Below are 20,073 nucleotides of genomic sequence, written 5' to 3'. Positions count from 1 at the left end.
GAGGTGTTTCCCTGTGATAAGGCAATTTGTAAATAATTACGAGTGAAGCTAAATTACTCCCTTGCTGTCTAAATCAAAAAAAGGTAAACAATTCACCTAGAAAGAGCAGATCAAATTTAAACCAGCAATCCTGGGACTGCAGCCGAGTTGATATAAAACAGACTATGGCCCTGATACTTGGGGGGGAGGCGGGAGAGTGCAAAGGAGCGCAGCGAAGTGCCAGCAAGGCCGGGGTTGCGGAGGTCCTGCCAAATTTAACAGCAGGACCTCATTATAACTTTTTTCTTGTGTTTCCTGCCTGGCAGCCAGACAAATTGACAGGCTGCTGGGTGGGAAAACCAGCAGCAAGAACGGTCCTTGGGAACGGTCCCTGGCAATCAGGAGGGAGGGACCCAGATATTGAGGCCTATGAATTTAGTGCAACCTACTTCTTCCTACAGTTTGAAGCAATTTTTCTCACCTTTTGCTCCAGTGAAAAGGAGATCATCTGTCGCATCCAGACACAGCACTGCTTTGTTGTGCCCTTCAGCTACATGGCTGCAGTGAAGGGGTGCATTCCTACTGCCTTTGGAACTGGGGAACAGGTTAATTATTCCCCTGTGAAAAGAATGGTAAGAAAACTGGTTGATTAATACCAATAAAAGATTTTGTTAGATAATCACAGATCAATAGGAAAGACAAAGGGGAAAAATTGCACTGCTTACATTTATTTTTAATTGATGAAATAAAAGTCTTGGACTATACTATAATCCTTTAGGGTCAAGTCATGGAATTAATTTTTTTGTAACTGCGAGTAATTTTCTATATTATTGAAGGGCAAAGCAATTGCCACTTTTTGCAAAAATGTGGGATATCGGTCACATGGGGATAGGTCTGAATTCTGGGGGGAAAATTTGACAAGCATGACTGAATACCTCTTCGCTACCCTTTCACCAATTTTGATTTACATGCTACAATGTACTCCATTTTACTTTCCAGCTTTCTCTCCTTATTCCTCTTTTCCTGAAGGCTATGGTTCATGTCAAGATATAATTCCATGAGTGGAGCACCCTTTAGGCAAATGGCAGACAATTCTCTGGCACATCACTCTTACTTGTCACAAATCTACAATAGGATTGAGGATGATTCTTACAATGACTTTCGCAGTGGCCGATAGCAGGAAGATTCATTTCCCTGCAGTTACTGCAGTCAGACTTGTCCCCTTTTTTGAAGATGGTCATGATTACAGCATCTCTAGAGATCTCCTGGCATGCTTTCTTCCTTCCAGATGAAAGATGAGGTCACGCATTACCGCCATACTTTAGTGCCTCGGCGGGGATTCCATCTGCTCCTGTTGCCTTGTTATTCTTGAGCTGATGGATGGCCTTTTCTACCTCGTGCAGGGATGGGGTTTTCTGAGATGATGGAAGGTAGCATGCTGCGGGATGGAGTCAAGGACACTCACATCGAAGAGAGTCTCAGTTAAGGAGATCTTCGAAATGCTCCTTCCAGCAGGTACTGACTGCCTCGGTGTCCTTAATGAGTGCCACTGCGTTCTTGGCCAGCAGTGGGGTGGGGCCTTGGGCTGTAGGTGGTCTTGACTGTGCTGAAAAATCCTCGCACGTCGTGGTTGTCAGCCAGCTGCAGGATCTCCTGTGCTTTCTCCACCCACCATCTATTCTTTAGGTCACAGGTTTTTTTGTTGGACCTCAACCTTCAGCCGCCTGTAGAGCTGTTTTGCTGCTCCCGAATTGGGTTGCTGCTTTCGGTTCAGAAATGCCTTGCGGCTTGCTAGCTCCTGGATCTCCTGGTCATTCTCGTCAAACCAGTCTTGGTGTTTCCTGGTTGAGTGACCGAGTGTCTCTTCGCAGGTGCTGGTTATGGAGGCCTTGAGGGCAGATCAGGGTCTGTGGGCACTCTGCGTCTCGGGGTCGTCGAGGGTCGCCAGGTTAGCAGTGAGGCGCTGGCTGTTTAATTAAGGCCCTCTTAACTGGGTCTTTGAGTGCCCCAGCGTTGATTTTCCTGCGGCATTGTTTCGGTTGCCGTCGCTGCTTTGGGACTTTATTGATGTTAATGACAGAGCGGATTAGGCAGTGGTCCGTCCAGCAGTTGTCGGCTCCAGTCATGGCGTGGGTGATGCACATGTCCTTGCGGTCCCTCGCTCGGACGATGACAGAGTCGAGCAGATGTCAGTGATTGGAGCGAGGGTGTTGCCATGATGCCTTGTACTTGTCCCTCTGACGGAACAAGGTGTTGGTGATGACAAGGTCATAGTCCAGGCATTTTGTCAGGAGCAGGGAACCGCTGGAATTGGTTTTCCCTACCCCCTTTCTGCCAATCACGCCTCCCCAGAGGTCTGTGTCCTTAACGACTCTGGCGTTGAAGTCGCCAAGGAGGACATCTGTAGGGACTCGGGACAAGGATTATTCGAGGCTGGAATAGAATTCCTCTTTGGTCTCATCTGTTGTGTTGAGTGGTTGGGGCGTACGCACTGATGACTGTAGCGCACTGGTTCTGTGCTAGGGTGAGCCGGAGAGTCAGGAGACTCATGCTTATCCCGCAGAGGGAATCTCAGACGGCCCACCAGCTCATTCTTGATGGCAAAGCCAACTCCATGGAGGTGGCATTCTTCTTCTGGTTTGCCTTTCCAGAAACCACCACCTTCTTTGAACTGGCCTTCCCCACCCACCGAGTCTCGCTTAGGGCGGCGATGCTAACGTTGAAGCGCCCGAGTTCCTGGGCAATGATAGTAATGCGATATTCCGGTCTGTCGCTGTTGGGATTGTCCATGAGGGTCCTGAACTTCATTTTGTCAGATGGAAGATGCCCATGCGCGAGTTCTTTTAACATGGGGTGGCCGTTGTACACCGGTAACCACACGGGATTAGCAGAGCAAGATCTTGGGTCCAGCGGCAAGGGGGTTCAAGACAACTGGAAACCAGGCTCTACTGTATGGGCGTGGTTGCCTATGAGATGCGAGCCGCAAGCTTGGTGCTGAGCAGCATCTTTAAGAGAGGTGGTGGGAGATCTGGGATGTGGGGTAGGAATGAGACACGCTGGATTCTGCTCGCTTTTTTTGGCTGCACCATGCTCCATTTTTCTATCTCAAAAGGTCATGGGAGAAGATAGAGTGGCTGCCACCATTACCCGCACTACGTGCCCAACAGTGGTTCCTCCACAGCTCCTCCAGGCCTCCGCAGTTGGACTGCTGGGGCCGGCCCTGATCTGGTCGAAAGGTCTTCGGGGAGGACGCTGGGCCGGGCCGGCTGGCCAAAGGGACCGAGTCAGCAAGGGTGCTGGAGAGTCATTGCAAGAATCCTCCTCAATCATCTTCTCCCTATGGCTGAAGAACTCCTCCCAGAGTCGCAATGCAGATTCCGTCCACTAAGGGGTACAACGGACATGATCTTCCCTGCTCGACAACTACGAGAGAAATGCAGGGAACACCATCAAACCTTGTACATGGACTTCTTTGACCTCACAAAGGCCTTTGACACTGTCAACCATGAGGAACTATGGAGCATCCTCCTCTGTTTCGGCTGTCCCCAAAGGTTTGTCATCATCCTCCGCCTGCTCCACAACAACATGCAAGCTGTGATCCTGACCAACGGATCCACCATAGATCCAATCCACGTCCGGACCGAGGTCAAGCAGGGCTGCATCATCGCACCAACACTCTTCTCGATCTTTCTTGCTGCAATGCTTTATCTCACTCTCAACAAGCTCCCTGCTGGAGTGAAACTAAACTATAGAACCAATGGGAACCAATTCAACCTTCGCCACCTCCAGGCTAGATCCAAGATCGGCCCATCCTCCGTCATCGAACTACAGTACGCGGACGAAGCTTGCATCTGCACACACTCGGAGGCCGAGCTCCAAGCCATCGTCAACACCTTCACCGAGGTGTATGAAAGCCTGGGTCTTACACTAAACATCTGCAAGACAAAGGTCTTCCACCAACCTGACCCCGCCACACAGCACTGCCCCCCGATCATGAAAATCTACGGCGCAGCCTTGGACAATGAGGACCATTTTCCATATCTCGGGAGTCTATTATCAGCAAGGGCAGACATCGATGACGAGGTTCACCACTGTCTCCAGTGTGCCAGAGCAGCCTTTGGTCACATGAGGAAGAGAGTGTTTGAAGATCAGGATCTCAAATCTGGCACCAAGCTTATGGTCCACAGGGCAGTAGTGATACCCGCCCTCCTATATGGCTCAGAGATGTGAACTAATACAGCCAACATCTCAAAGTGGAGAAGTACCACCAGCGCTGCCTCCGCAAGATCCTGCAAATCCACTGGGAGGATAGGCGCACTGTCAGTGTTCTCACTCAGGCCAACATCCCCAGCATCGAAGCACTGACCACATCATCCACATGCCCGACACGAGACTCCCGAAGCAAGCGCTCTACTCGGAGCTCCGATACGGCAAGCGAGTCCCAGGTGGGCAGAGGAAACGTTTCAAGGACACCCTCAAAGCATTCTTGATAAAGTGCAACATCCCCACCGGCACCTGGGCATCCCTAACCCAAGACTGTCCAAAGTGGAGGAAGAGCATCTGGGAGGGCGCCGAGCACCTCGAGTCTCGTCGCCAAGAGCATGTGCAAATCAAGAGCAAACCAGGCTTCCCACCCACCATTTCCTTCAACCATTGTCTGTCCCACCTGTAACAGAGACTGTAATTCCCACATTGGACTGTACAGTCACCTGAGAACTCACTTTTACAGTGGAAGCAAGTCTTCCTCGATTCCGAGGGACTGCCTATGATGACGACGACTATAGGATTAGTGACAATTAAGTGAACGTGACATGCCTGAGAATTAACTAGTCATTTACCAGAATAATTGTCATGTAATTATGTGTGGTATATCATTTTACAGCAGCAGTGATAAAGAAACTACGAGCCAAAATTCCTTGGTGCAGGCAAGTTGACTCTTAGAAGCACACATAATTTTTGACACTTAAAAAATTGTATCTTTTAAACTAAACAGTTTTAAAAACATGCAGCCAATTGCACTAGTTCTTATACTTTTAGAAAGCAGCCAACATGTTTTTCTTTTCAAGCATCTGTTGTCTTGCTAGAATTCAAGTTCATCATTTTAAAGAAAACATGCACTGCAATTTGTAACATCAGAGATTTAGACTTCTTAGATTAACAGAGGAAATGCTTCCACACCTACAAGTGGGAAAGGTTCGGGTCATTCTTCAGCAACTAAAGCTTTTCAAAAACTATTTAGTGCACTATCAAAGCAAAAGCAAATAAATTTAACAAGCAACAGCAAAAGCAGGATAATCATCCAAACAAAAATAGCAATATGACCAATCGTTTATCTCCTGACAAAAACACCCAACTCCCAAAGGACTCCCACAACCATTTCAGTACATTGCAACTAGTCCCAAAAAGTGGCAATTGAAGGCACCATTAGCATGCAGGAAATATTAAGAAGCAATGAGCACTACAGTAGAATCTGAATTGAGAGTGACAAGTTAGACAGTGTACCTTTGTACCTCCGAAAGAGAGGAGTCACTTTCATCTGACCTACAATAAAACAGTGATGGAATTGTGAAGAGACAAAGAGGAGATATCAGCAGGTTAAACTCTGCACAATAACTAAAATGTAGCAGTCTGGTTGGTACTTTAGTATCATTGTTTTAGACGCATCTAACAACAAATTTATTTCACTTTGTTAAGTGCTACTGAGCCTAATACCTATTTAGGAGTAAAATGAAGAAGAAATTAGGCGGAGGAACAGCAAGGGAGGGGAAATGAGGGAAAGAGACAGATATAAAAGACAGCGTTCCAAGTGATAAAAAATGTCTTCTTAAACAGTTGCGTCACCGAGAATTGGTGCCTTTATTGCATGTTTGCAGATATGCAGAAAGCAATTAAAGTATGAATAGTTTGTTTAAACAGTGCAGTAGTTAGTAAATTTTTTTTAATGTATATTAATATTGACAAAGATACTGCAGATTTTTTTGAAATGGCACTGCAACACAGTTGTTGCAGCCTTCCAGTTGAATTAAGTAAATCAGTAAGAGCCTCATTAATATTCAAAACACTTAACAATGCAAATAGCAATTTAATAGATTTTTTGACCTTACTTTTTGACCTCAAGGTGTCTAATCCTATCTACTGTGGAAAATAGTAATCAGATTTGCATGCTATTAATTAATCTGCTGACAATTTGGAATACTAAACAACTCAAATTCTGCCAGCACTCCTAAATTGATCGGTAGTACTGTACAACCACCAACTTCATAGACTTGGCCACAAAACAGGCATGCAAGTTACACAATGATTATAACACATGCACTGTCTTCTCTCTTTAGTTTTTTCAATTCCTAAAATATTCTTTTGTCCTGAAGCACAAACCAAGCTATGTGGAGGAAAGAGTGGGAGTGTGGTGGGACAGTCGGGAACATTTTTAACTCCAAAAATGCCCGTAGAATGAATTTTAGCTTACAAGGTAGCAGGTGTGAATTGTGCTAAACCTTCAGCCATCTGATGCATTAAAGCTGGTTAAGGAAGGCTCTGTACTCAGGAATGCCAACTTGAGAATTTATTTTTCCCAACACCAAAGTGAGATACACTGTGATGTTATTTACCCATCTCTAATATCCTTACCCTAAACTACATATCTTTTCTCATCTCCCAATCTTCAATCAGTAGTTCTCTAACAGCTGAAGATGTTTCCTTTTAAAAAAAAATGAAATGCCAGGAGATATCAACAAGACATAATTTTAATAGGACAGACGTGTTACTAATTTGACAGTGGTGACTGTTTGGAATATTAAGGACTTGGAGAAGTTCTACTGGGGTATGAATGGGGAAAATCAGAGATTTCCCAGTAGCACAGCTTTGGGTAACTTCCCCATCAGGAAACATCAAGCAACAGGTGCCTGCTTCTGACAACTTGCGTAAGATGGAAATCATCAGGTGAAGAATTTGTGGTCTAAGGTCCACACCTGTCACTCTGATGAAGCATGTTGATATATCGACCTTGAAAACTGCTGTATTTTCAGAACTTCTACCAGTCTACCTCCATAACCAATAACTGGCCCAATAACACAGTACCTCAGATTTTTAAAATTACATAGAGATTGGAAAGTCTTTTATATGGGAAAACAGTGCAAGACAAGCTTGTGACTTTAAAAAAAATATATTATTGTTCACTGGTATTCTAGATGACTGAGCAAAGATTCAAATGAATTTCAAAGTATAATTTTAAAGATAAACACTGACCCAGTAGATATTAAACTAATCTCATATCATAGATATAGTAACAATCCAAGTTGTATTAAATAATAGAAGATGGAAGCATCAAGAAAAGGTAATAGCCAAAAGTTGAAGGTGAGGACCATACATGTTTAATGGACACATTAAAAAGACATTTAAACTTGTGCCAAAAGAAATTAAAAATGTTACCCTATGTGGAAAAGAAAGTGTTCACAGGCATGCTTAAAATGACTCATTTTATTTTATAAATGTATTGCACCTTCAAGAAATCTAAATTGTACAAACTACTGAAAATCAAAACATTCAACTATAGTATTAATAGGTTACTAAATGCCTGTTTATGGTAACTAGGGATAACTGCCAAAGCAATTTTTTGAATAGAAATTGGAGCAAAACTAATGTTCATAAAAAACAGAATCATTGCCCACTTCATAGAATGTGGATTGGGATGTGCATGCTCTTTCAATAATAAAATGATATGGTATGTGCACAGTACCACATTTTCCCAGTCAATCTCTGTTCTGTACATCAAGGATGTTATCTTCTAAGTCATACCAAAATATTACCTTCTGGTTTGGTTGATATCAAAGGCTGCAAAGATGCACTTTGCAAAACTTATGTTCTGTTGGGATCTGCTGGGTGAACGTCTACATTTCTGAGCAATTTAATAGCAGTCCACGTATTGAACTTCCATGGTCGTCTTTTGGAACTCTCTACTCGGCCTCTGCTTGTGGTGGTGCAGGCTCTGTATTAGAAGTTAAATGAGGCAGGAGAGGCTTTTATCAGCTCTCCCACCTCATTTTCTTGTGCCTATCTGTGGTGCACTCCAAAAGGCCGGGTGTGTGCCGGGAGCCGCCATAGAAGAGAGTCTGTGGGGTTCCAGAAGTACTCTAAAGGTACAGGGTGATTACATGTTAGTTTCCCCATCCTCTCACAGCACGATCCTGCAGCCTTCAGCGACACTCTTCTTTTTGTCTACATTCCACAAGGTCCTACCAAGGGGCCTGGGGAGAGGGGGGGAGAGAGAGAGAGAGAGAGGGCGGGAGAAAGAGACCCGTGTCAGATGGGCAGCCGGACCATGTTAATTGCCACGGTCAGGATATTTGGCGGGGTTGGTTTCCTGGCTCCGGCTGGGGGGTGATGCGTGTCTGGCACACATCAGAGGGTTCAAAAATAAAATTGACATAGAAAATAAGTGCAGGAGTAGGCCATTCGGCCCTTCAAGCCTGCACCACCATTCAATAAGATCATGGCTGATCATTCACCTCAGTACCCCTTTAGCTGTTAAGGCCCATATCGAACTCCATCTTGAATATAGCGAACGAACTGGCATCAACAACTCTCAACGGTAGAGAATTGCTCAGGTTAACAACTGAGTGAAGAAGTTTCTCCTCATCTCAGTCCTAAATGGCTTACCCCTTATCCTTAAGACTGTGTCCCCTGATTCTGGACTTCCCCAACATTGGGAACATTCTTCCTGCATCTAACCTGTCCAGTCCCATCAGAATTTTATATGTTTCTATGAGATCCCCTCTCATTCTTCCAAACTCCAGTGAATACAGGCCCAGTCGACCCAGTCTCTCCTCATATGTCAGTGCAGCCATCCCAGGAATCAGTCTGGTGAACCTTCGGCTGCACTCCCTCAATAGCAAGAACGTCCTTCCTCAGATTCGGAGACCAAAACTGAACACAATATTCCAGGTGAGGCCTCACCAAGGCCCTGTACAGCTGCAGTAAGACCTCCCTGCTCTTATACTCAAAACCCCTAGCTATGAAGGCCAACATGCCATTTGCCGCCTTCACTGCCTGCATGCCAACCTTCAGTGACTGATGTACCATGACACCCAGGTCTCGTTGCATCTCCCCTTTTCCTAATCTGCCGCCATTCAGATAATATTCCGCCTTTATGTTTTTGCCCCCAAAGTGGATAACCTCACATTTATCCATATTAAACTGCATCTGCCATGCATTTGCCCACTCATCTAACCTGTTTAAATCACCCTGCAGCCTCTTAGCATCCTCCTCACAGATCACACCGCTATCCAGCTTAGTGTCATCTGCAAATCTTCATCTAAATCATTGATGTATATTGTAAATAGCTGGGGTCCTAGCACTGAGCCCTGCGGCACCCCACTAGTCACTGCCTGCCATTCTGAAAAGGACCCGTTTATCCCGACACTCTGCTTCCTGTCTGCCAACCAGTTCTCAATCCACGTCAATACATTACCCCCAATACCATGTGCTTCAATTTTGCATACTAGTGTCGTGGGACCTTGTCAAAGGCCTTTTGAAAGTCCAAATACACCACATCCACTGGTTCTCCCTTGTCCACTCTACTAGTTATTATTGTCCTTCTCATTCTTCCATGGGAAGAAAGTCACCTGGGATAACCCCCTTTAAGAAAATCACTGGTCAGTCAGTTGGTCTCCCATACTGCCACATACAAAGCCTCATTCAGAAATACACCCTTTATTTTCCACCCAGATGAAGCAATGTTGATACCAAAACACTAAGATAGTAAGTCAAGACAACAATGATCAGTAAAAACAATTATGCTGCTCCAAGTTTCTGCCTTAGAGGGCTTGAGAAATTTTCCATATTTAAAAAATTCATTCATTCATAGGATATGGGTGTCACTGGCAAGGCCAGCATCTATTGCCCATCTCTAATTTCCCTTGAGGTGGTGGGCCACCTTCTTGAACCGCTGCAGTCCATTGAAGAATGGGCTCCAATTTTTCCTAACAAGGCTCTGCCCTGCCGAGGAGCAATACTCACTACACAATTTATTAATCTTATTCAGTAATGGGTTTACCTTAATTCGTATCTTCAGTCAATTGCCGAGACTAAAAGATTCTTTGTCCGATTTATATAAAAGGATAGTGCAATATGCAAGTCAGTTAAGTTATGTTTCTACTTAATGACACACATTGGGTAAGACATTGGCACCCGAGTTAAAGAAAGAATTTGCATTTATATAGCGCCTTTCATGACCTCAGGATGTCCCAAAGCACTTCCCACCAATATAGTACTTTTGAAGTGAAATGACTCTTGTAATGTAGGAAAATGGAGCAGCCAATTTGCACACAGGAAGATCCCAAATAGCAATGGAATAAATCCAGACTTAAAAAAATGAAGTTGGTTCAGGGATAAACGTTGGCCTGGAAAATAAAGGCAAGAGATGTTTTACATTGGTTAATATCTTATTCAAAAGACACCACCTCCTTCAGTACAAGATTTCATGTTCAAGTCTATGGGATGGGGCTAAAACCTACAACCGTCTGACTCAAGAAGCAAGAGTGCTATCACTGAGCCAAGGTTGACACCTAAAGGTGAAACTGAAACAAAATGAAACAAATACAATGAGTCCGCCAGACCCTCAGTAACCTGTGTAGTTCACTGTCAATGAGAGCTATTAGGTAACAATTCTGAGTGAGGAACATAAACTTTAAGCAAGTGTGAATCTTTGGGCTGGATTTTTGTTTTTTTGCATTTCTGTGCGCAATTCGCGGTGAGAAATTTTGCATCGGGATAACATTAGCGTCAGAGCGAAGAACTTTTGCCGAGCGAAAGTTGCCGAGGAGCATTAGAGTTAACTCCGGTGTTGCACCACAGACTGTGCGCCAGAGCCAAAAGTTTCGGCATTGACACAATCTGCCGTTTCCACCTTCTGGTTTCCATTTCCGTTCCTATTGCAAATGCTAATGCAGGGCATGGCCATATCCTATGCGCACATGCATAGTAAAACCAGGGCAGAATCAGCCATTTCTGATTTTGATTTTGATTATGGAGGACGACGAGGAAAGACAGCGTGCCAGGCACTTAATGCTGTGGTGGGGGCTGTGGACTGGAGATGGCAGGAGTTGCATCTTCAGGGTGGTTCGAGACCACTGCCCGCCATCTTCAAATGTATTCGGAGAGATATAGCAGAGGAGGTCTCTGTCTCGGACAGTGTGGTGAGGACTAGCACACAGTGCCAAAATAAATGTAACGATCTCACCAGGGTCGACAGAGTACCATTTTCATTCATGTACTCCATTACTTCAAGGATAAATCTGTCACACTATCAGTTCTCATGCTGCTGGTGCCTCAACACAGTTTAGGTTGCCTCCTAAAATGCATGACACATGGGTAGGCTTAGTTCGGTACCCTATTTGCCATGAATGATCTTTACACATTACTTAGATTGCTTTCTAAGGTCTCATAAGATGGCCCCCCACTTCGATGACCTCCTGATGAACCACGTGCAACTTCCAATGCCATTAAACAGAGGATTCTATTACATTCAGACAGTAACTGCATAAGTACTTTGGTGGCTATCTGTGCCACAAGTGCAGATGGACACTCTTGTAACTATTCCCATTTTCATCTTTGCAGGCAAAAAAAAATCTCAATCGCCACGAGCAAGTGCGGACAGGCGTGGCCCGCCCCAGACACTGCCACTCACCGACATTGAGCAGAGAGTGGCAGACATCATCAGCATCACAGGTCGGGCAGCTGCCACTGGGGCCGCTGAACCTCCCTCGGATACTGAGGGCAAGTCCTGCACATTCCCTGGATTGGGTTGGGACATGGTCTGCACACTTCCTGGGCTAGGTTGGGGCAATGTCCTGCAGTGTCACAGGGCTAGATTGGGGCAATGTCCTGCAGTGTCTCTGGACCCAGTTGGGGCAATGTCCTGCACACTCCCTGGGATAGGTTGAGGCAATGTCCTGCAGTGTCTCTGGACTAAATATAATGGAGTAGCGGCAGTCGTTCAAATGAGCCTGTGCTATGCGATCTTCCTCAAGTCACCCTGCCCCCTCCCCTGCTGCTAACCACTTGTCTGTTGCTTTCTACTTCCAGATCACCAGCCACAGGCACCACATCCCTCAAGAGACCCCTCCACGTCAGGCCATGGTCTGGAGAAGGAAAAGAAGCAGAGGATGTGGATGAGCCGACTCCAGCGCAGCATCAGATGACCCCTGTTCCATCATCGGCACTCAGCTCCTCTGCGGACGATGTTACGTTCTCAGGGTTCGAGAATTGCGAGGCTCCTGGGCCAGTGGCATGCAGCAACGTAGTGCTGGGGTGGAATCCTGAAGGCCATCTCTCCAGAGAATGAGTCAGCAAAGTCGATCTGCTGATCGACAGGCAGATGTAGAATTGAACATGGTGGGAGTGTCCATCCTAAACAGCCGTCCACTCCTTGATGTTTTGGGAAGAATTCCCACAAGCATCGACAGTCTAAAAGCGACAATTATGGAGGTAGGGTTGCAGATTGTCAGTGCGAGCCATGATACCAGTGAGGCCATCAATGTTCACACGAGGCTGGTGGCCTCCACAGCAGTGACAGTCGAGTCCCGGAGAGCGTGGGGTAAGCCCGTGCAGAATATAGCGCATCACAGGCACAAGCTCTGCTTCAGCTTGGCAGGTGATGCAGTCCATGCCTGTCTCCATACTCTTCGCATTCCTCACTATCGCATGGGGAAGTGACAGTTCCGAAGCAGGCCAGCAAGGTGTTAGTTTGCATCGTGCTCCGGTTGCTAGGGCTCAGCCCCGTCGGTGAGAGTGGCTCCAGGAATATGGGAGGTGGTGTCTTTCCTCTGGATGACAGCATTCCATCTCCCCCCACTCAGTCGCCAACCAAGCATCAGCGACGGTTGTCACCCAAACCACTGGTGACTGGCAATGCTGAAGAAGAGGCTAGCCATTCAGAAGCCGGGCCTTCCATGCCACGAGCTATTTTAGTGCGTCCCCAGACGCCATCTCCATTGTCTCTCCCCCCAACACAGCAGTTCTCTCGCAGCCTTACTTTGATGAGGAGCAACAGGCAAGGGAGGGGAATAAAGGGAAGGGGGGCAAGACGTTGGGAAAAAATAGTGGGGCAGGATTTTATTTAAGTATCACACTGCTGGGTGCAGCTTATTATTTTATCACAAAGGTTAAAAAGGTTACAATGTTTAATACATTTATGCTTCACCTTAACCATTCCCGTGTTGTGTCTCATTTGCAGAATAAGACGGGGAATAGTTAACATGGTGGGATAGAGAGTGGCCAGGCAACGCTCAAACCTGCCATTCACTCTTCAAGCAAAACGTTGAATTATGAGCTGCCGACGTAGGCTTTTACAGCGGCAAAATCTCCACAATTTCCTCCCCTGTGGTTGTGGTGGCATGGGTTCCTCGTCAGGCTTCACCTTCTCTTTCTCCATAGATGGTCTTGCAATCCCCATTGGCAATTCCTGTCCCCTCATGATGGCTAAGTTGTGTAGCATGCAGCACACCACAATGAACTCAGAGACCTCCAGAGTGGTCCAGGCATCGAAGCGCTGCTTCAGCACTCCAACTGTCTGTTCGATAATGTTGCATGTGGCTGCATGGCTCTCATTATAGCGATGCTCGGCTTCTGTCTGAGGGTTCCAGAGGAGGGTCATGAGCCAGGTGGCGAGGCTGTAACCTTTGTCCCCAATCAACCAGCTGTGACCTTGTGCTTGACGCAGGAACATGCATGAGAAACTGCTCTCACGCAAGATGAAAGCATCATGGATGCTCCCTGGATATCGAGCATTGACTGCCATGATGCACTGAGTGTGGTCGCAGACCATCTGTATGTTCAGGGAATGGAATCCCTTGCGGTTTCGTAAAACCTCTGGATCCTCTAAAAGGTGCTCGCAGGACATGTGCATACAGTCAACAGCACCCTGAACCTTGGGGAAGCCAGCAAATCATCAAAAACCTATATCCCTCATTTTGGGTCTCCCTAGTCATTGGGAAGTTTATGAAGTCCATCCTGTGTGCATACAGTATATTAGTCACCTGGCGAATGCAGCAATGTGCAGTGTGCTGCGACATGAAGCATATGTTCCCTGCTGATGCCTGGAAGGAGCCGGAGGCATAAAAGGCAGGTGCCACAGCCACCTTCACCTCGATGGACAGTGCAATCCTGTTGCCGCTGGTAGGCTGCAGGTCTGCTTGTAGGAGCTGGCATATCTCTGAGTATTTCTTTTCGGAAGCGCAGCCTTCTAACGCACTGCGCCTCAGAGGTGGAGGTATGAGCGATGTAAGGCCTCCTGCCCATATGTCTGTGACCTCTTCGATTCCATTACAAATGATTAACAATAAGCCTTCTTCCAGCTTGAAGCCATATGGCAATAGCAGCCAGGATGAACAGCTCCTGACCTAGTATGGCCCCCATATCTTTTAAAATGTCCTTAAAAACAAACTAGAAATGCACAAACTTCACCATGTAATGTATGCAGTAACGCAGCGTTCTCCCAACAGTCTTATTCATGCACAACTGTCACTTCTTCCTTCACTTTCAACGTGGCGCTTATAATGCATGGTGCATCCTGGGTCAGTCTGGTTTTTCTAGGCAGGTCCTCGGGCAGACACTAAATCAGGCAAAATGCTCGAAAGGTCCGCTCGGGGTGCTAGCGCAGTGATACACGACAATTTACGTCATCCCAATGGTCAAGACAGCGGCGGAGCGGTAAGTTTTAGCGCCACCGCAAAACCATTGGCGAAAGTTCCGCCCGGGTGCAAAATCTCGTGTGTCTCGTTTGATGCCCAAAAATAGATTTTTGCACCTGTCGAGACAATAAATGGGGCGCAAATTAACCGAAAATCCAACCCTATAGGTTTAGGACTCTGACATTACCGTACCCAGATTCAAGTATGACAAACAAAACAAAAAAATGACACTTAAATGCAACTCTCAAATTAGGTCACAGGTTATTTCCTCATTCCCACCAGAAGCTGGCAATAATTAGGAGAAAAAAAAAAGTACACAATATTCTGTGAACTTGGGATTGGGTCCCTGATTCAGCAGCATCTGAAGGCATAACAAAATTACCAGCATATTGCACTCTGGTGCATGTAAGTGCTGATCATAGCACCAATGGACAAAAAATGCTTGCTTCAATGTGTCATTGCAAGTCGTCAAGGAAAAGAATTTGTGGAAACTAGCAATGTCATCACTACTGGAGATATGTTCCAAATAAGCTTTTTCAAATCCCTCGTCATCAATTGCAAGTTGTATTTTTTCCAGGAGGCACGACATTAGATTGGAGTGCTAATCTGAGTCAGTAGGACTGCTCTATACAAGGATCCTGATGAATTGACAAGAGAGTCAGAAGATTTAATATTCATGTCTTCTTCAGCCAATGGGAGGAGTGGTCGTACGGCGAAGAATGAACATTTTGCACCCTTCACACAATAATTCTCACTACTAGCTTTAAGAGTTTTAGTGCCTTTTACTGATTTCTAGTACTTTTCAAAATGTTTTAATTGTCACTCCATTTTCAGCTCTAAGCATCCTCCAAGGCCGCCAACCTCATAGTTCCCCAACCCCGCACAGCCCGCTTCTACCTCCTTCGAGATCCACAAACAGGACTGCATTGGCAGACCCATTCTTTCAGCCGGTTCTTGCCCCATGGAATTGATTTCTTCCTATCGCAACTATTTTTTTCTCCCCTTGTCCAGTCTCTTCCCACCTACATCCATGACTCTTCCAATGCCCTCGGCTGCTTTAACAGTTTCCTGGCCCCAACTGTCTCATTTTCATTATGGACGTCCAATCCCTCCACAATTCTATCCCTCTCCAGGACGGCCTGAGGGAGCTCTGCTTTTCCTTGAACAGAGGTCCACCCAGTCCCCATTCACCACCCTCCTCCACCCTCCTCCTCCTCCACCTGGCTGAACTTGTTCTCACATTGAACAACTTCTCCCTCGACTCCACTCACTTCCTCCAAATTAAAGGTGTTGCTAAAGGAACCTGCATGGGTCCCAGCTATGCCTGCTTATCATGGGATATGTGGAACATTCTTTGTTCCAGTCCTACTCGCGTCCCCTCCCTCACCTTTTTTTCCAGTACACAGACGACTGTATTGGTGCCATTTCCTGCTCTCACCCTGAACAAGAAAATTTCCATCCTTCCCTCACCTTCACTTGGTCCATCTCGCGACTTCTCTGTCTCCATCTGTGCCCACTGACTCCCACAGCTATCTGGACTCTGCTTCTTGCAAGGACTCCATTCTCTCAGTTTCTCTGTCTCTGTCGCATCTGCTCTGACGATACCACCTTCCACATCAATGCTTCGAATATGTCTTCCTTTTTCCTCAAACGAGGATTCCCCTCTACTGTGGTTGACATGGCCCTTGACTGTGTCCATTCTATTTCCTGCACATCTGCTCTCACCCCTTCCCCTCCCTCCCAGAACCACGACAGGGTTCCCCATGTCCTTACCTTTCACCCTATGATAAGAGAATTCAAACAGGCTGCAAAGTTGAGAAAACACAGACCCCATGCCTACGTGAGAATGAGCACATTGCATTAAGTCATCAATCAACTTGACATTTCAGGACTTTTGGCAGCAAGCCAATTAGGGGTTAACAACATATCAATTGAGCCAATAAGGTCAAAGGAGGAGAGTTCATTTCTGTAAATTGATCCAGGATAAGTACAGCCATGTTTTGCCACGTGTTTTAGAAGACCAAAGAGCTGGAACCCTGCCATGGTTCTGTTGCTGCTGCTGGAATAAAATTACTTTAAATCTATAACCAGAGTTCGCATCTCATTGAAAATTAAGATATCTAACACCCTACCAGCCTCCACATTCAACAGATCATCCTCCGCCATCTCCAGCGTGATCCCACCACCAAACACATCTTCCCCTCCCCTTTCAGCATTTCGAAGGGACCACTCCCTACGCGTTACCCTCATCCACTCCTCAATCACCCCCAGTACCCCCTCCCCCTTCCCAAGGCACCTTCCCGTGCAAGCGCAGGAGATGCAACACCTCCACTTTTACCTCCTCCCTTCCCAGTGTCCAGGGCCCCAAACACTCATTCCAGATGAAACAGCGATTTACTTGTACTTCTTTCAATTTTGTATATTGTGCTCACAAAAATTTACAGGGTGGAAAGAAGCTTCTATCTTTGACAAACTGGAGGATATATGACTCACTACTACACCAAGGTTGTGCTACATTGAGAGGTGCTGTCTTTTGGACATGTTAAACAGAAGGCCCCATCTGCTAGAATGTAAAAGATCCCACGTGGCATTATTTGAAAAGGAGCAGGGAATTCTATATCGTAGCTGTATTCCTCCCTCAACAACCAGAAATAGATTATCTGGTCATTCATTCATTTGCTGTTTGCAGGACTTTGCTGCATGCAAACCAGTTGCCACATTTATTTACGTAACCAATGACTGCACTTGAAAAGTAATCCATCGTTTGTAAGACATTTTGGAATACCATAAGGTCATGATGGTGAAGAAATGCAAGTTTGCTCTTTCTTATTGGATCAATTATAAAATGAAGACCTCATCCAAGTAGTGTTACATTTTTAACAAACATTTTATGTACAACAGCAGCAGGAATCACAACGTGCGTGCACCCTAGAACCCTGGCTCGAATTATAATTGGGTCCTAAAGCCAGAGTATGAACTAACTTTTAGAAGTCTATGAAACTGCATCCAAGAGGTCAAGCCTATGTACTGAGTTCCATCTTGGGCAGGAGATATGCCCTAAACTTGGCTGGTATGGTTTAATATGTTTTTTTTTTAAAAATGGAGGTGAGCTGTACTGAAGCTCATTTATTGCTTTAAAGACAACCCCCTGAAGGCACAAGGATATAGTTGCATAATGGAGGGTTTGAGAACAGTGATAATTGTCCCCAAGTGGGCAAGTTTTCCAGCTTAAGGACTAATTTTGTGCAGTTACAAGAAGTTGTTGCTCCATTGGGCTTGCATGCAAGGAATCAACTAGAAAAGAAACAGAAAAGATAATTGAACACTCAAGCGCTACAACTCATTAAAAACTGCAGGGCCTGCCTCAAAGTCAAATAACAGTGATGCTGAGGAGGGGAAGAACTAAGCAACTGTGTGCAGATCCCAGGCCTTTACACAGTTGGGATTCATTCTAGTTAACTGCTACTGAGGAAGCAGGTATGATTAGGTGGTGGGGTGGTCCTGATGACATCAAAGCAAAAACATATCATTCCCAGAACCAACCATGACTGGATAAGCTCCTACAATGTGAGGATGCACAAATGATGGAAGATGCAATTGTATCATTTCAGTACAGTTCTGAGGCAGAATAAGCCCAGAAAGCCATTTTGTTCCATTGTTATTTTATTGCTGCATATTTATTGAAAAAAAATCCTATATGTTACAAGGAATAACCAACAGTTTGTATTTACATCAAGGCACTTCACAGATGGGGAGGGGGGGACTAATGGGAAGAGGAAGAAAAGAAAAGAAAAAATATAATGAATTATCAGATGCCGAGTCATGATGAGAGAGTAAGGAGCAGTTTGGTCTGATTACCTAAACCAGGTGTAATCACAAATCTATTGTGTTTTATAATATGTAGGGTTATAGTGGAACATCAACCAAATGGAAAGGAAGAATTGATGTATTTTGTGCCACGGGGATGTCAGGGTTCAAAATACATAGGCTACTGCTCAGTTCAGATCAGGATATAGTCAGTCTTCTTTATTGGAGGCGATTTCTCACAGTTGCACATTGCAACAATTGTCAGTGCCAAGGGTTCTTAGTTTTGCAAACTGACTGGTCCAACAGCAACCAGGCTAAGTGGATGGGCAAACATTTGGCAGATGGAGTATAATGTGGGAAAGTGTGAGGTTATTCACTCTGGCATGAAAAATAAAAAAGCAAATTTTTTAAATGGAGAGACATTACAAAACGCTGCAGTAGAGAGGGACCTGGGGGTCCTTGTGCATGAAACACAAAAAGTTAGTATACAGGTACAGCAAATAATCAGGAAGGCAAATGGAATGTTGGCCTTTATTGCAAGGGGGATAGAGTATAAAAGCAGGGAAGTCCTGCTACAACTGTACAGGGTTTTGGAGAGACCACACCTAGAGTATTGTGAACAGTTTTGGTCTCATTTAAGGAGGGATATACTTGCATTGGAGGCAATTCAGAGAAGGTTCATGAGGTTGATTCCTGAGTTGAAGGGGTTGACTTATGAAGAAAGGTTGAGTAGGTTGGGCCTATACTTAGTGGAATTTTGAAGAATGAAAGGTGATCTTATTGAAATATATAAGATACTGAAGGGGCTCGACAAGGTAGATGCAGAAATGATGTTTACACGCGTGGGGGAATAGTTTAAGAATAAGGGGTTTAGAACTGAGATGAGGAGGAATTTCTTCTCTCAGAAGGTCATAAATCTGTGGAATTCTCTGCCCCAGAGAGCTGTGGAGGCTGGATCATTGAATATATTTAATGCTGAAATAGATTTTTGAACGATAAGGGAGTGAAGGGTTATGGGGAGCGGGCAGGGAAGTGGAGCTGAGCCCAAGATCAGATCAGCCATGATCTTACTAAGTGGCAGAGCAGACTCGAGGGGCCAAATGGCCTACCCCTGCTCCTATTTCTTATGTTTAAAATGCCTTCTGCATGCTTAGAGAGCAGGTTTTATTCTTATGAGCTCTGCCCCAAGTACCTAAATGCATAGTTGATTACTAACTGAGAAATGTGTCTGGGAAAATAAATCACGAGGCACATCAAATTTAGAAATAATTAACATGCGTCACTAGACTATTAATTGACAACATAATCTAATCAGGATAGACCCTGCATAAACAGCACTGGTCACACACCATTTTGTGTACGTTTGATGCAACTTACTGTCCATCATTCAGGTAAAATACTTATGACTTCTCAGAAATGCAAGTGTATTTCAAAGGATTTTTTGGGTACAAGAATCAAAATTTTGATGTACTAGTTATGGTTTTGAACTGTAACAGATATGAAGGAAAGATGGGAAAACCTACATAATTCCAAGAAAAAGCAATAGGGATTGGGCTGCTAATCCCCTTTGCCCTTTAAAAAAAAATCTCCACCAAGAACA

The 20,073-nt window shown here is 45.2% G+C and overlaps 1 protein-coding gene across 4 annotated transcripts in view; it reads right to left on the bottom strand.

Annotated features, from left to right (window-relative positions):
• LOC139278581 (kinesin-like protein KIF21A) overlaps nucleotides 1-20,073 on the bottom strand; it is a 187,283-nt gene that overhangs the window by 11,937 nt on the left and 155,273 nt on the right. For 3 of the 4 annotated variants that reach the window (XM_070897506.1, XM_070897507.1, XM_070897509.1), the window contains 2 exons: nucleotides 5,482-5,520; nucleotides 461-597 (listed from right to left, as the gene is read on the bottom strand). In XM_070897506.1, the coding sequence (XP_070753607.1) occupies nucleotides 461-597; nucleotides 5,482-5,520 (176 nt within the window). The remainder of the gene's footprint in view (nucleotides 1-460; nucleotides 598-5,481; nucleotides 5,521-20,073) is intronic. The other variant, XM_070897508.1, reaches the window with a different exon arrangement.

The sequence above is a fragment of the Pristiophorus japonicus genome, chromosome 13 (genome assembly GCF_044704955.1).
Source record: "Pristiophorus japonicus isolate sPriJap1 chromosome 13, sPriJap1.hap1, whole genome shotgun sequence".
Classification (NCBI taxonomy): Eukaryota; Metazoa; Chordata; class Chondrichthyes; family Pristiophoridae; genus Pristiophorus; species Pristiophorus japonicus.
The sequence above is the reverse complement of the archived record's forward strand: the minus strand, read 5'-3'. Positions and strand labels throughout refer to the sequence as shown.